Source organism: Microcebus murinus, chromosome 16 (assembly GCF_040939455.1).
Source record: "Microcebus murinus isolate Inina chromosome 16, M.murinus_Inina_mat1.0, whole genome shotgun sequence".
NCBI lineage: Eukaryota > Metazoa > Chordata > Mammalia > Primates > Cheirogaleidae > Microcebus > Microcebus murinus.
Window position 1 is genome coordinate 33,364,653 of NC_134119.1, and position 15,783 is coordinate 33,380,435.

General features: G+C 51.3%; 1 protein-coding gene across 2 annotated transcripts; it reads left to right on the forward strand.

The window, feature by feature from the left end:
* The first annotated feature begins 1,936 nt into the window (after positions 1-1,936).
* On the forward strand, positions 1,937-15,522 carry MYL9 (myosin light chain 9). Of its 2 annotated transcripts, none has more exons than XM_012754757.3 (4): positions 1,937-2,093; positions 4,734-4,945; positions 7,397-7,558; positions 8,455-15,522. In XM_012754757.3, the coding sequence occupies exons 2-4, from the start codon at positions 4,762-4,764 to the stop codon at positions 8,625-8,627; spliced, it is 519 nt and encodes a 172-aa protein (XP_012610211.1). In that variant the 5' UTR covers positions 1,937-2,093; positions 4,734-4,761; the 3' UTR covers positions 8,628-15,522. The 2 variants fall into 2 exon arrangements, with proteins under 2 accessions (XP_012610211.1, XP_075867212.1); XM_076011097.1 differs by lacking the exon at positions 1,937-2,093 and adding an exon at positions 2,121-2,241.
* Positions 15,523-15,783: the final 261 nt, after the last annotated feature.

The following is a 15,783-nucleotide window of genomic DNA, read 5'->3' on the forward strand; positions in this document are numbered from 1 at the left end:
TACACACATAAAACAAGAAAACACGGAGGGGCGACTTCTGGGGCCCACCTCTCTTGGAGCCCCAGAACCTTGTCCAGGAAAGAAATAAAAGTATAAATTAAAAAAGAAAAAGAAAACAGGGAGACTAAAAAAACATGACAACAAATGATCTTGGGTTGGATCCTGGACCACAAAAAATTTCTACAAAGGACATTATTGGGATAATGGGCACAACCTGAATATGGATTGCAAATTAGATAATTAAATCAATGCTAAAATTTCCTGGTTTTGCTAACTGTACTACGGAAAAAGAATCTCCTTTTTAGGAAATAATCACTGAAATATTTAGTGATAAAAGAGCATGATGGCCAGGCGCGGTGGCTCACGCCTGTAATCCTAGCTCTCTGGGAGGCCGAGGCGGGCGGATTGCTCGAGGTCAGGAGTTCGAAACCAGCCTGAGCAAGAGCAAGACCCCGTCTCTACTATAAATAGAAAGAAATTAATTGGCCAACTAATATATATAGAAAAAAATTAGCCGGGCATGGTGGTGCATGCCTGTAGTCCCAGCTACCTGGGAGGCTGAAGCAGGAGGATTGCTTGAGCCCAGGAGTTTGAGGTTGCTGTGAGCTAGGCTGACGCCATGGCACTCACTCTAGCCTGGCCAACAAAGCAAGACTCTATCTCAAAAAATAAAAAAAAGAGCATGATGTATATAAATTACTCTCAAATGGTTGGAGGGAAGAAATATATATACGTATATGGAGAGAGAGAATAGAATGTAATAAAGCCAAATGTTAACAACTGAAGAATCTTGATGAAGGTATACAATGTGCAATTCTTATAACTTTATTGTAAATTTGGAAATATTTCAAAATAAAAAGTTTTTAAAAATTAATTTGTCCAAAATAGAACTTCTAATCTCTCTCAAAACCTGCTCTACCCACAGCTGCCCCCATCTTAGAAAATGACAGCTCTACCTTTCTGGTTGCTTAGACCAAATTCACCTGGGGAGCCACTCCTGACTCTTCTATTTGGGGCCCACTCCAACCCACCCCCAAGTCCTATTGGCTGCGCCTTCAAAATACTTCCAGAACCCCAGCCCTTCTCATTGCCTCCATGCCTACCTTGCCTGGGTCAGCAGCACCTCTTGCTTTATAGATACTCTCCCAGCTTCCCTCCCCTGGGCCCCTCCAGGCTGTTTTCAACACACACCCCTGGGGGTTTCTGTCAAATCCTAAGCCAGATCGCACCACCCTTCTACTCACAACTCTCAGGAGGCCTACATGGACCCACAAGATAGGTTCCTACTGCTTCTGAGGCGTCTTCTCCCACCCCTCCCCACAGCCTTCCTGCGGCTCCCTGCCTGCCCAGCGTCCCTTCCTGGGAGGTCCCATGCAGCCACCCCAGCACACACTTCCTCCAGCACCCCTCTCCCAGCTTGGTCCTTCAAGGCAGTGAGTAGTGTCCCCACGCCAGGGAGCTACTTTCCTTCCACAAAACATACAATTCCTGAGCAGAGTCCTACAGCAGGTGTCTGCTAACAAACATTCACAGATAAGTAAGCAACTGGGTGTTGGAAAGTTTCCTTGGGAACTTCGCCAACCCTTCGGTGATAGCTGGCTCTCCTGGCCCGCCTCTTTCCTCTAAAGCAGCCTTAGATGGCCAGGCCGGCGCAAGCCAGCCGGGCTCCCACTCGGGGGAGGGGGGCTGGGCGGGGAGGCCTGGGGTGACGTGGGGGTGGGCTCTAGACCTAGGCCCCTGGACATCAGCATGCCTCGCAGTAAATGGAGGGGGGGGCCCGAGCAACCCCCAGCACCCGTCAGGACTCCCTCAAGACACCCCTTCGTTGCCCCCAGCATCCTCCCCTCCCCAGAGCCCGGGCACAGCCCAGGGGGCGGGGATGGCAGCGAAGGGGACTCGCAAGGAACCCCCTCTCCCCGCCGTGGGTAGAAGCCAAATAAGGCCAGGCCGCCCACCCCTAGGCCCCGCCCCGCCGCCGCGCACATTCTTCTGCCTTGTAAGGCCCCAGCCGCCGTGCCCGCCCCGCCTGAGAGCTCAGACCCGACGGCTGCCGGCTCCGCGCACCCAGCGAGCGAGCACTTTCTCCGGACCAGGTGGGAGCGCGCCGGCCAGGCCTGGGTGTCTAGAGCAGGGGTCTGACGGCCGGCCCCTGGCTGGGGTGGAGATGGAAGGTGGCCGGCCGACCCGGCTGTCACGGGGCGGGAGCAGGCCCCAGGAACAGGATGTCGGAGGGGGTGAGAGGTGGGCTGGGGCTGCCAGTCTGCTGGGAGGGTCAGGGATTCTGGCTTAGGGCAGCCCGGAGACTCTACTCTGGGAAGCAGCGGTCCTTAGCGAGGGAAGGAGACTGTCCAGGCTCTGCCCCTCTGCTGAAGAGCTAGAAGTGCCACACCCAGAGGTCCTGGGTGCCAGGGACAGTGCTGCAATCAGCGATGCCCCCCTGACCCGAAAGAGCCATGTGAGTCACGGATGAGACTGCCCCATCGGGCTCTGTGCTCCGCAGAGCATCATTCCTTGTCCTTCCCCCATTTCGCATCCCCACACCATGGGGCAGGAAAGAGGAATAGAGATCAGGACAACCTTGGCCTGGGCTTCCTCTGTGGGCCGTCTACTATGTGTGCCTGTGGGTGGGAAAGGTCTGGACTCACTTCCAGGGGACTGGATAAGGTCAGGGCTGGGAGAACCTGGGCCCTGCTCCTTTCCGGCCAAGGAAGAGCTGGGTAACAGATGAGGCGAGCTTACAGGGAGTCACTGTTATCTCCAGCAGTAGAGACTGTGAGGCAATGGGGGAAACAGGCCCAGGTCTTTGCAGTCATGGTGGCATTTTGGACACCAGTACCAGGGAGGTGGCATCTAGTCCCAGACAGGCCAACTGCCAGCAATGTTTGATCCCTGGTGTCCAGGGCCCCTGCAGGGAGAAGTAGTGGCTCCAGGGCTAAAGGCCCAGCCTGCCCCTGACTCCAGTCCCTCAACTAAGCCTAGAAACCACCTCTGGTCACATAGAGCCCTTAGCCACTCAGCTGCAACAGCCCCACAGTGAGCCACTTAGGATGGATGTTTCCCTTTCTGTTCATGCCTCGAAGACACCCACTGGCCCAAACCTAGTCCAGTAGTCCTGGCTTCTAGTTGACCTCCACCCTTTCATAGGCATGTCACTTCCCTTCTCGGGCCTATTTTTCTAACCACGCAGTGCTGGGAACCCCAACTCACACCCTGCTTTCCACAATTGCTGGAATGGACGTGGTGGCCTTGTGCAAAACCTCAAGTACAGTGCGCCCAGCCATGTCATGGCTCCACCAGGGATGAGGCTGGGGCTAGGGTGGCCATGAAGGCAGAAGAGCCCAGCCAGGCTCCAACAGAGAAGTGGGAGGGCCTGGCCATGCATGCCCTAGAGCAGGCATCCTCAAACTATGGCCCGCAGGCCACATGCCACCTGCCTAGGACATTTATCCGGCCCGCTGGGTGTTTTTGCTGCAGCTGCCTGTCCTGCTTAGCAGCCAACTCGTCCTGGGCCCATAGTGCACACTTTCCAACGGTCTGAGGGACAGTGAAGTGGCCCCCTGTTTAAAAAGTTTGAGGACCCCTGCCCTAGAGCTTTGGGGACAGGAGGGAGGTGGGGACAATGATGGCCATCATAGTCTTTGCTGGGCACAGTGGCCTTCTCCTACATGAGTGGCCTTCTGTGAGGGCCACAAGTCAAAGTTCCCAGAGAACATGGGCTCAGGGAAGGATCAGACCCCTCTAAACCACAGCAGAGGAAGGGGCCAACTTCCAGGGACAGTGCCACTCCCTGCCTTCAGCACCCTCTCTTCCTACCCAGGTCACAGATGAGAAGGGCTTCTGTGTAATACACCCTCACCTCCCCCCAGAAGGGGGGCCTACACTTGTTCTGGGGTGAGGCAGAAACCTTCCAAGGGCTGCAAAGTCACAGGTGCAGATGTGGGTCTGGGGCTAGGAAAGATGGGCTGATGGCTAAGAAGCCCAGGTCTAAACAAGGTGACCAGGAGCTGGGGTTCTCAGCTGGAGGGAGCCTCATGCCCCATAAGCACTGAGGAGTGTGCAGGAGGAGTAGGGACCAGGATCAGCCTATCACCCACCCAGGGGATGGGCAAGCTCCCTGAGGTGGGTGGGTTGGGGGGCAGATGGTCCAGAGCCTACTGGAACCTGCAACTAACTCACAGCACAGAAGGATGGAGAGGACACAGGAGGAGGAGGAGAAGGAGGAATGTCAGGAATGCAGGGCTGTTGACCCAGTGCCTTGGGTGGGGGGAGGGGAAGCCTGCAGGGCAGCTGGGGAGGGGGGTGCTGACTGCCTCTCGCATGCTGACCCACCTCTCGCACTTGTAGAGAGGGATGGACAGTGTAAATGTTATTAAGGATTAAAGGAGATAAAATAAACCATGTTAACAGTTGGCACCAAGCCCCATCCTAAGTGTTTTCCCCAAACAGTCACAGCAAAAATAGCCTACTCCATGGCTGGCACTGTTCCAGAGGCTTTCAGGCACTAAGTCAGTAAATCCCCACTGCTGGGCACTCCTCATGTCCCATTCCCAGGACACTCAGGCTCGGGAGAGGTAGAAGTTGTTCAAAATCACACCTGCTCATCTGCTTTTGTGAAGAACTGGATGGCAGGAGTCCCAAGTCTGTGGAGACCTTTGAATGCTAAAAGACCACCTGGAGGAGGCTGGAAGATTCTCCTGACCCAGACTCATATGCTCCCCACCCCCTTCCTGCAGGGAAGCCCCCCCACCAACTGAAGCCAAGATGTCCAGCAAACGGGCCAAGGCCAAGACCACCAAAAAGAGGCCACAGCGGGCCACATCCAATGTCTTCGCAATGTTTGACCAGTCCCAGATCCAGGAGTTTAAGGAGGCCTTCAACATGATTGACCAGAACCGTGATGGCTTCATTGACAAGGAGGACCTGCATGACATGCTGGCCTCACTGGGTGAGCAGGGACAGGGATGGGTGGGATCTCAGGCAGGGCTGCTCCTCATTTATAGAGCACCTCCTGTGTAGTGAGACACATGGTACCCACCCTAGAGAACAGCTGCCATGACTTCCTCTGTTTAATAGTCGAACAGAGGCACAGTGCAGTTTGGAGATTTGCTGGAAGTCCAGTCAGCATTTGAACCTAGAGGGGCTGCATCCAGAGCGGGACCTTCTAGAGCACATTTGTGTTGGGCTGCCCAGTAACATTTCATTTAAAGAGAGGGATCAGGGCTGGTGTGGTGGCCCACACCTTAGTCCCAGCCACTCAGGAGGCTGAGGCAGGGGGTCGCTTTAGTCCAGAAGTTTAAGGTTACAGTGACCTATGATGATGTCACTGCATTCCAGCCTGGGCAACATAGTGAGATCCTGTCTCAAATAAATAAGTAAATAAATAAAGAGAGGGATCAGTATCCAAATGAAAGTTTGAACTGTACAGACTTTCCACTGTATAGATGGGAAAACTAAGGCCTAGAGGGGAGGCCAAAGCACCTTTCCTTCTTCAGAGGTCACCCATCCCAGATGCTCAGAGTTTCTCTCACCCTAGAGACGTCCTCAGAATAGGGATCTTTTTTTTTTTTTTTTTTTTTGAGACAGAGTCTTGCTTTGTTGCCCAGGCTAGAGTGAGTGCCGTGGCATCAGCCTCGCTCACAGCAACCTCAAACTCCTGGGCTCAAGCAATCCTCCTGCCTCAGCCTCTCAAGTAGCTGGGACTATATGCATGCACCACCATGCCCGGCTAATTTTTTCTATATATATTAGCTGGCCAATTAATTTCTATTTATAGTAGATGGGGTCTCGCTCTTGCTCAGGCTGGTTTCGAACTCCTGACCTCGAGCAATCCTCTGCCTCCCAGAGTGCTAGGTTTACAAGCATGAGCCACCGTGCCTGGCCCAGAATAGGGATCTTAGAGCTGAAAGGGCTCAGGAACCAAGTCCAATTTGCCAGAGACCACACCCTGCCTGTGGGCCCGCCCACCTCCCTGCCCACATGCTGGCCACACAGCCACTCTCAGCCCATTCCTGCCACACCCTCCATCGGGTGAACGCATCTGGCCCAGACAGTGGCCAAGTGGAGGAAAAGTCTGGGATTGGGGGAGGTACCACATGATGGTCAAGCCACAAGTTTTGGTGTCAGATAGCCCTGAGTCAGTCCCCAGCCTGCACCTGTTCCCGTCCCTGTGTAATGGTAACCATGGCCCTCTAGTACCCACCAGGCATCTGGTGGGAGGATCAGCCAACCCTGAGTGGGGGGCTGACAGGACACTGCCCCACTTTCCCAGCTTTAGGCCAGGCTCACTTGCAAGTTCCCTCCCCTGAGGTTGCCAGCAGGGACTGAACTCCAGCGCTCTCATCTGGGACCCTTCCAGCCTTGGCCTGGTGAGAGAAGAGGCTGGCCCTGAGTGCCCCACTAGGGTCTGATGTCATAGCTCCTCTCAGGCCTCAGCTTCCCTGGCCATCCCATGGGACACATTGGCATGAGTTAGGCTCAGAGGAGACAGGGACATAAAGACTCCTTAGCACCCCGCACCCAGGCCCCTAAACCCTGAGGCTTGATGACAGCTTTAGATGTCAACCTAGAAAAATACACATTCATGTCTGTAGCTCATGTCAGCAGGTCTGCAGATCAGTCATGGCCTTCTGGTTAAGAACATCATCTTCAGGTTAAAAAAATCCAAAAACAGGAGCAGAAAATAAAATAATCAGCTGAACCAGCCCTGTAGGTATTATCTTAACTCTCAAAGCAATCCTACTAGATAGCTGTGATTATCATTCCCACTTTACCAATGAGGAAACTGAGGCTCACAGAGGTTAAGTAATTTGGCCAAGGTCATACAGCTACTAGGTGGTAGGGCTGTTCCAATCACTGTTAGGAGCGTCTCACAACCATTGTTTTTTTCATCTTCACAATTCTAAGACATGCGGGAACCCCAGACACCTGTTTGACAACAGAGCACAGTGCCTGGACTTTGGGGTTAGGCTGCCTGGGTTTAAATGCTGGGTCCACTCCTTACTTGCTATGTGACCTTGGAAAAGTCATCTCACCGCTCTTTGCCTTGGGTCCACACCTGTGAAGGTAGTAAGAATGCTGACCTCACAGGATGGTGAAAGGTGAATGCAATAAGGCACTCGGTGCTCCAGACACAGCGAGCAGATGCCATGCTGACTGCGCTTTAGAAAGCATTCCCGACCGCTGACATGCAGCCCAGAGGAGGGAACCAACAGGCAGCTGGGAACTCCTGGCACCCACTGCTGTGGCTGCTTTGGCACTGTGCTTTACAATCTACCCACTTACTCTCTCCCATCTCTCACAGGGGCTGTGAAGGGGTGAGGGAAGGGGAGGCAGGAGTTGCCCAGGCTGGGGACAGAGGGCCCAGGGATGGCAGGTACAAATGTCCCACCTGCCACAGGAAAGAACCCCACGGACGAATACCTAGAGGGCATGATGAGCGAGGCCCCGGGGCCCATCAACTTCACCATGTTCCTAACCATGTTTGGGGAGAAGCTGAACGGCACAGACCCCGAGGACGTGATCCGCAACGCCTTCGCCTGCTTCGACGAGGAGGCCTCAGGTCAGTGGCACTCCTGTGCACACGAGTGGGGCCAGACTAGGGGCTGGCAGTGGTGGGGCCCCGTCTGTGCTGGGCCTTCAGTGCTCCTGTCCCAGAGGCCAGAACAGACATCACCATCTCCTAGTTTCTGTTGCCAGAAGGTCCCTTTTTCTCTCCCCAAATGCTAGGCCAGAACAGCCCACATCCACCAAGGTGTCTGACTTCTTGATCTCACCTGTTGGTCTAACACATACTCTCCCTCTGCTTTAGACCTTTCCAGAAATGACACCATTCCATGCCTTTCTTGCTCACAAGGCAGAGAAACCAGCCCCCATTCTCAGATCTTCCCAAGGACTTTATGTCCCACAGCTGATTTTTCCCCAGTACGTGCCACGCCAGAGTGATGGTGGCAGCAGTAACACAGCACTAGCCCCCCACAGGCCTCAGTATGTTCACGGCATTTTCCTGACTACCTTCACAGTCCCCCACCAGGGTGGCATATTTTTATCCCCATTTTCCACATCAAACAACAGGCAGAGAGAGGTTCGGAACCTTGCCCAAGGTCACACGCTAGGGAGGATGGGAAGTAGCACTCCAGTGCAGGCGGTGGAACTGCAGAGCTCCTGCCCTTCTGGCAGGACATACCCAGCATCCCCCCACCCTCCACCCCCACACTCACAGCGCCACGCTCACACACAGAAACACCTTTCAGACAGTCCCACTGCAGAACTCCCCCCTCGGGGACCCTGGCGAGACCACCTGCCATGTCCTCATTCCTTCAAACTGAACACAGACTAGGGCTGTGCCTCCCTGGCCTTCCAGGTGTGCAAGAGCTGGGGGGGGGGGGCTGAGGGGTAGGAGCTGCTGTGTACATCCAGCCCAAGTGCCTGCTCTCATGGGCCCGGCCCCGCCCCCAGGTTTTATCCATGAGGACCACCTCCGGGAGCTGCTCACCACCATGGGTGACCGCTTCACAGATGAGGAAGTGGACGAGATGTACCGCGAGGCACCCATTGATAAGAAAGGCAACTTCAACTACGTGGAGTTCACACGCATCCTCAAACATGGTGCCAAGGACAAAGATGACTAGGCCACCCCAGCCCTCCCCCAACGTCCAGGCCCCCGTCCAGTCACACCCTCCACATACACACTTGTCTGTACCAGCTCCATGTCCACGACCGCACAAGACCCTCGCAGGAGGGGATCCCAGTGGAGGCAACAGGCCAGGGAAGGGGCACATGGCCAACCTGGGGCAAGTGTTCCCACCAAGACCACAGAGACCTGAGAGGGAGTCTCTGAGCCCTGCAAGGAAAGACCATCTGGGAAGATGGGGCAAAGGGCAGGACCCGAAGGCACCAAGGGAAGGCCACTCAACAGAGCCCAGGCCACAGTGGCAGCCTGCCCATCCCTGCACTGCCCCCAGCAGGAAGGAGCCCTGTGTGACGCGTAAAAGGAAGAGGCCCCGAGTCCTGGTATCTATTGGACACCACTCCATGTGCACCCGCACACAAACACAAGTTCACCAAAGTCCCCTCTCAGAGGACAGAACACCAGAGCCCTCCCCTGTACCCTGTCCAGCCACCAGAGCACAGCCACCCACCATGGGACTGTGCTCAAGACGACGCACACAGAGTGGATGACGTTTGTCCCAGGGGAGGCAGAATCTCCAATAGAAGGCTGAGCACTACTGTGGCTGTGTATGTCTGTGGTTGGGGTAAAATAAGAGGCTCCCTAAACCTGAAACACCCTCCCATCCCTTCCTCTCATCCTCAGTGGCTGCCCCATCCCCCCTCCCTGGCCAGAAGAAGGGTTAGGGGCCTCCAGCCACAGGGACCCTGAAGCCTTGGGCACCAGAGTCCCTCAGTGAGGGGGCTCCATGCCTAGCTGAGACCAAAGCTGCAGGGGAGAGGGACAGAGGGAGGTGAGCCTCCTGCCCTTCGGGCTCATGGGAGGGAGAAGACAGAGTAGGAAGGACCTACGGTCGGCACCGCCACTCCCAGTGGAGGCTTCTGGATCTCTGGGTCCCCCCCGATGCTCTAAGAAAGCCAGGTGGTCCTAGAAGAATGGGGAAGCTTTGGGAACAGTGATGGGGGCATCCCAGTAGTTCAGGAGTGGGGGTGGGAATGAGGGAGTCACCAACTCTGCGACTTGGCTGTATCCTCTGCAGCTGGAGCATCAGTTCCGCCGCAGGACCAGCAGCACCGCAGGCCACAGCTGTTTATATCCCTTACATGTGCACACGTGTGTGCACAGGCAGTGCCACATACTGAATGATGGGGACACTGACAACAGTGCCTGGGGCATAAAAAGGGCAGAAGTATTGGCTGAATGGTTGAACAGAGAGCCAAGAGGGGCAGGGACTGCCTGAGGTCGCCTGGTGGGTCTGGGCAGAGTGAGGGCTGGACTCTCCATGGGGCTTAGGCTAGGGCTGCACCCAACTGAAATGACCCCAGCCAAGGTCAGTAAGTGACTGCTGGACCCAGCTTGGTCCAGCTGCCTTCTCTAGAGGTCACCCAGAGCCAGGCCCCCAAAGCATTTGGCAGAGGTCTTAGATCAAAGCACCAAGAGGACCCTGCACCAGTGCAGACGACCCCAACCTCCCATAGGCCTCTGCCCCACCTCAGCACCAGGCCCTGGACAGAGCCCAGATGAAACTACTCATCTTGGCTCCAAACTGAGCCCAACAAGTTCCAAATCAGGCCCCAATACATCCCAGATTCACTCCCAACCACACCCTGGCCCCTGGCCCCAGACTGTGGGCCCCAGCTACAAAGGCCCCTGCGCAACTCTTAGCCTGGCCACCCACTCACTGCTGCCAGTCCCAAAGCGGGGTGGGAGGGCAGCTCTGGGTGTCCTCCAGAACTCTGGCCACACATGCTCAACACCAAGACCACAGGATCCTCTCAGCAGAGCCACTGCAGCACCAACAGCCTTTCTGGAAGAAGGCAGGGACATGTCGTCAGTTTGTGACACTGTCCTAGACTATCACTCTTCACTCAGAGAGATGGGAGCGCTCACATCTGGGTGGGGACAAGACAGAGTCAGTCCATCCTCACTGGTTTCAGAAATGGCCTGGGGGCTCACGGAACCCCCAGAAATGGAAAAGGAAAGTGCTCTGGGTAGGGTAGGGCAGGACCAGCAGGAATCTGCAGGGCAGAGGGAGGAGGGAAAGAAGGTTGCTCGGTGTACAGAAAACGTCTGAGCCACAGTCTAGGAGCAGGAATGCACAGGGCGTGCTGGGAACTGGGGAAGAAAGCAGTTTTTCATGTCAGGAACTGACCTATTAAGATCTTAGCAGCTTTTCAGAAAAAAAAAAAGAAAAAGAAGACACTAATGGATTTTATTTATCTCAGGCAACATTTAGATGTAACAGTGAAGTACTCCCAGAGTTTCAAAGTCAAGCAAAAAAACCAGAAACCACAAACAAAAAGAATGATGGATTTAAATGCAGGAAGACTAAATACATTCTCTAGGACTAAAGAAACCATAAACAAAGTTAAACACTAAATGCAGACTGAAAGAAAATATTTGCAGAATACTTAACAAGGCTGGGCACAGTGGCTCACACCTGTAATCCTAGCTCTGTGGGAGGCCAAGGCTGGAAGATTGCTTGAGGTCAGGAGTTCAAGACCAGCCTGAGCAATAGCAAGACCCCCTCTCTACAAAAAATAGAAAAATTAGCTAGGCATGGTGATGTGCACTTTTAGTCACAGCTATTCAGAAGGCTGAGGCAGGAGGATCACTTGAGTTCAGGAGTCTGAGGCTCCAGTAAGCTATGACTGCACTGCACTCTAGCCTGGTCAACAAAGCAAAACCCTATCTCAAAAAAAAAAAAAAAAACCACTAATGACACTTATCTATGAGGTGCTACAACAATTCAATAAGATAAAAGACAGCTCAGTAGAAAAAAATTGGCAAATAATATGAAAGGTCATCTCAGAACAAATACAAACACTTAATAAGCATATTATCAGGAGGCTGAGGCAGGAAGATTGTTTGAGGCCAGAAGTTCAAGACCAGCCTGGGCTGGGCGTGGTGGCTCACACCTATAATCCTAGCACTCTGGGAGGTCTAGGCAGGAGGATCGCTCAAAGTCAGGAGTTCAAGACCAGCCTGGACAACAAGACCCTGTTTGTCTGTCTCTTGCTTTCTTTCGTAGGCTGTGTCTCTAGGCTGAAGTGCAGTGGTACAATCACAGCTCACTGTGGCCTCAAACTCCTGGGCTCAAGTAATCCTCTTGTCTCAGCCTCCAAATACCTAGAATTGCAGGCCTGTGCCACCATGCTTGGCTAATTTTTAAAATTGTTTTTAAAGATAAGGTCTCATCCTGTTGCCCAGGCTGCTCTCAAATTCCTGGCCTCAATCAATCCTCCTGCCTCAGCCTCCCAAAGTGCTGAGATTACAGGCCAGAGCCATTGCATCCAGCCTATTTGTCTAGTTTTAATTATTATACTTAGGTCTTTGATTAAAATGCCTGTATTTTTAACAATTATATTTTCAGGAACAATAATTCTATCTGGAAAATGCTATGTGACCTTAGGCAACTCACATGTTGTTATATTTATTTTTTTTATTAACTTTTAAATTTTTTTTTTTTTTTGAGACAGAGTCTTGCTTTGTTGTCCAGGCTAGAGTGAGTGCTGTGGCGTCAGCCTAGCTCACAGCAACCTCAAACTCCTGGGCTCAAGCAATCCTACTGCCTCAGCCTTGCGAGCAGCTGAGACTACAGGCATGCACCACCATGCCTGGCTAATTTTATATATATATATATATATATATATATATATCAGTTGGCCACAACCTCTATTTATGGTAGAGATGGGGTCTCGCTCTTGCTCAGGCTGGATTCAAACTCCTGACCTCGAGCAATCCACCAGCCTCAGCCTCCCAGAGAGCTAGGATATTTTTAAAATTTTTTAATTGCAGTAAAATACACATAACATAAACTTTACCATCTTAACCATTTGGGGGAAGGGGGAGTGACAGGCTCTCACTATGTTTGCCCAGTCTGGCCTCAAACTCCTGGCCTCAAGTGATCCTCCTGCCTTGGTCTCCTGAGTAACTAGGACTACAGGCATGAGCCACTATGCTTGGCCTTATTTACATCTTTAATTGCACTTTGAGTTTCATAATTTTACCTTAGGTCTTGTATATATTTTCATTTTCTACATGGGGTCTTCCACAGAGCAAAAGTTTTTAATTTTAATGAAGTATTCCTCAAAACTGTCAAGGTAATCAAAAATACCACCATGGCCGGGCGTGGTGGCTCACGCCTGTAATCCTAGCACTCTGGGAGGCCGAGGCAGGCGGATTGCTCGAGGTCAGGAGTTCGAAACCAGCCTGAGCAAGAGCGAGACCCCGTCTCTACTATAAATAGAAAGAAATTAATTGGCCAACTAATATATATAGAAAAAATTAGCCGGGCATGGTGGCGCATGCCTGTAGTCCCAGCCACTTGGGAGGCTGAGGCAGAAGGATTGCTTGAGCCCAGGAGTTTGAGGTTGCTGTGAGCTAGGCTGATGCCACGGCACTCATTCTAGCCTAGGCAACAAAGCGAGACTCTGTCTCAAAAAAAAAAAAAAAAAAAAAAAAACCACCAAAAATTGGAAACAATCCAAATATCCTTCAAATGGTAAATGGACAAACAACACTGCACATCCGTTCAGTGGATCGCTTGCTATTCATTAATGCAAAGGAAACTACCATCTCTGCTGGTACACATACAACATGGATAAATCTCAAACACAACATGCTAAGTAAAATCTACGTATTGTACAGTTTCATTTGTATGATGGTTGGGGTATGGCAAAACTATAAAGACAGAAAACAGCTTATAGGGGCAGAAAATAGTGGTTGCCGAGGTAGGGAAGTGTGGGAAGAGAGATTGGCTGTAAAGGATCATGAGGAAATTTGGGGGTGATGGAACTATCCTGCCATGAACTATCCAGTGGTGATCACATGATTGGATGCACTTGTTAAAACTCATAGAAAAAGGGTAGATTTTTACTGTATTAAAAAAACACAAGGAAGGCCGAGCACGGTGGCTCACGCCTATAGTCCCAGCTACTAGGGAGGCTGAGGCAGCAGGATTGCTTGAGCCCAGGAGTTTGAGGTTGCTGTGAGCTAGGTTGATGCCAAGGCACTCACTCTAGCTTGGGCAACAAAGCGAGACTCTGTCTCAAAAAAAAACAAACAAAAAAAAAAAACAAGGAATTAACATCTAAAATATTATAAGAAAAAGTTGGAGTCTCTAATAGAAAAACGAGTAAAGCATATAAGTAGGAAATGCACCAAAGAGAAATTTCAAAGATCCAGCAAGTACCATATACTAGCATATGATCAACTCACTGGTATAGTGGTACAGGGTGATTGGTTCCAGGACCCTGTCAGATACCCAAATCCATGGACACCCAAGTCCCATATAGAATATGGCACAGTATTTGCATATAACCTACATGCATTCTTCTATATACATCATGTCTAGATGACTTATAATACCTAACACAATGGAAATGCTATGTAAATAGTTGTTACACTGTATTGGTCTTTTAATTTGTATTATTTTTATTGTGGCATTATTTTTTATGGTTTTTTTCACCCTGGATATTTTTGATCCATAGTTGATTGAATCTGTGGATGCAGAACCTGCAGATATGAAAGGCTGACTGTATACAGAAAAAAATGCAAATTAGAAACAGGAGGCTACTTTCTTTATACCTAGCAAATTGTCAATAATTAGAGAGAGAGGGCCAGGTGCAGTGGCTCACACCTGTAATCCCAGCACTTCAGGAGGCCAAGGAGGATTGCTTAAGGCCAGGAGTTCCAGACCAGCCCAGGCAACATAGTGAAATCCTATCTCTACAAAAAATAGAAAAACTGCTGGGCACGGTGGCATGCACCTGTAGTCCTAGCTACTTGGAAGGCTGGGGCAGGAAGATCATTTGAGCCTTGGAGTTTGAAGTTGCAGTGAGGTATGATAATGCCACTTCATTCTAACCAGGATGACAGAGCAAGACACTGTCTCAAAAACAAAACAAAACTGGAGAGGTCTTTGAACTTGGTGTGAGGCTGAGACTGGTGTGAGATGAGAGACGTGCCAAGGGCCAAGTGATGAACTCAGGGCTGTCTAGGCCACCGAGAGAGCCTGGATATGACTATAAATGCCATAGGAACCACTAGATAGTTTTAATCAGGGAGAGACAATTTCTTTTTTATTGGGCAATTACCATGGGCCTTGTGCCAGGCTCTCTACCATACATGGATTACTGCATTTTATTCTACATAACTACGCCACAGAGAGGGGCTATTTTTAACTCAATTTCATACTGAGGAAACTGAAGCAGGAAAAGTTTAAATGACCAAGGTTTAAATGTCAAGCTCACAAAATTAATAAGAGTAAAACCCACACTCAATCACTGCTTAGGATGTTGCATACATAAAGAAATAATGAGGCCAGGCGAGGTGGCTCACGCCTGTAATCCTAGCACTCTGGGAGGCCGAGGCAGGTGGATTGCTCGAGGTCAGGAGATGGAAACCAGCCTTAGCAAGAGTGAGACCCGTCTCCACTAAAAGTAGAAAGAAATTAATTGGCCAACTAATATATATATATAGAAAAAATTAGCCAGGCATGGTGGCGCATGCCTGTAGTCCCAGCTACTCGGGAGGCTGAGGCAGCAGGATTGCTTGAGCCCAGGAGTTTGAGGTTGCTGTGAGCTAGGCTGATGCCACAGCACTCACTCTAGCCTGAACAACAAAACGAGACTCTGTCTCAAAAAAAAAAAAAAGAAAAGAAAAGAAATAACGGCTCTCTTGAAAGTGGTTAAATTGAAGAAAAAGATAAAAGAAAACAAATAGTGGCTAATATTTAATGACCAATTACTATATGCCAGGCAATCTGATTCTAGGGCCCCTGCAATTTCCAAGACACTGGCCAGGAAAGGGATCTTTTTAAAGAATTCCTCTGGCTGTAAAATTATATGGACAAATCCCTACCCATGTCATGACACATGACAGCTAAAGTATCAGTATCCCTGCTTTGGCCGGGAGAGGGGCAGTGGCAAGCCCAGGGTCAGCCAGCCAATCCGGACCAAAGAGCTCATAATACCCAGCCCAGGCTGCTTTCCGGATGCCAGCTGCCACTAGAGGACCTCTGAGGCCCCTTAAGTCTCAAGATACTGGGACCTGATCTCAAGGGGCCAGCAGCCCAGGCCCTCAAGCTGGCTCTAGGCACCTAGTTTGAAAAGCCC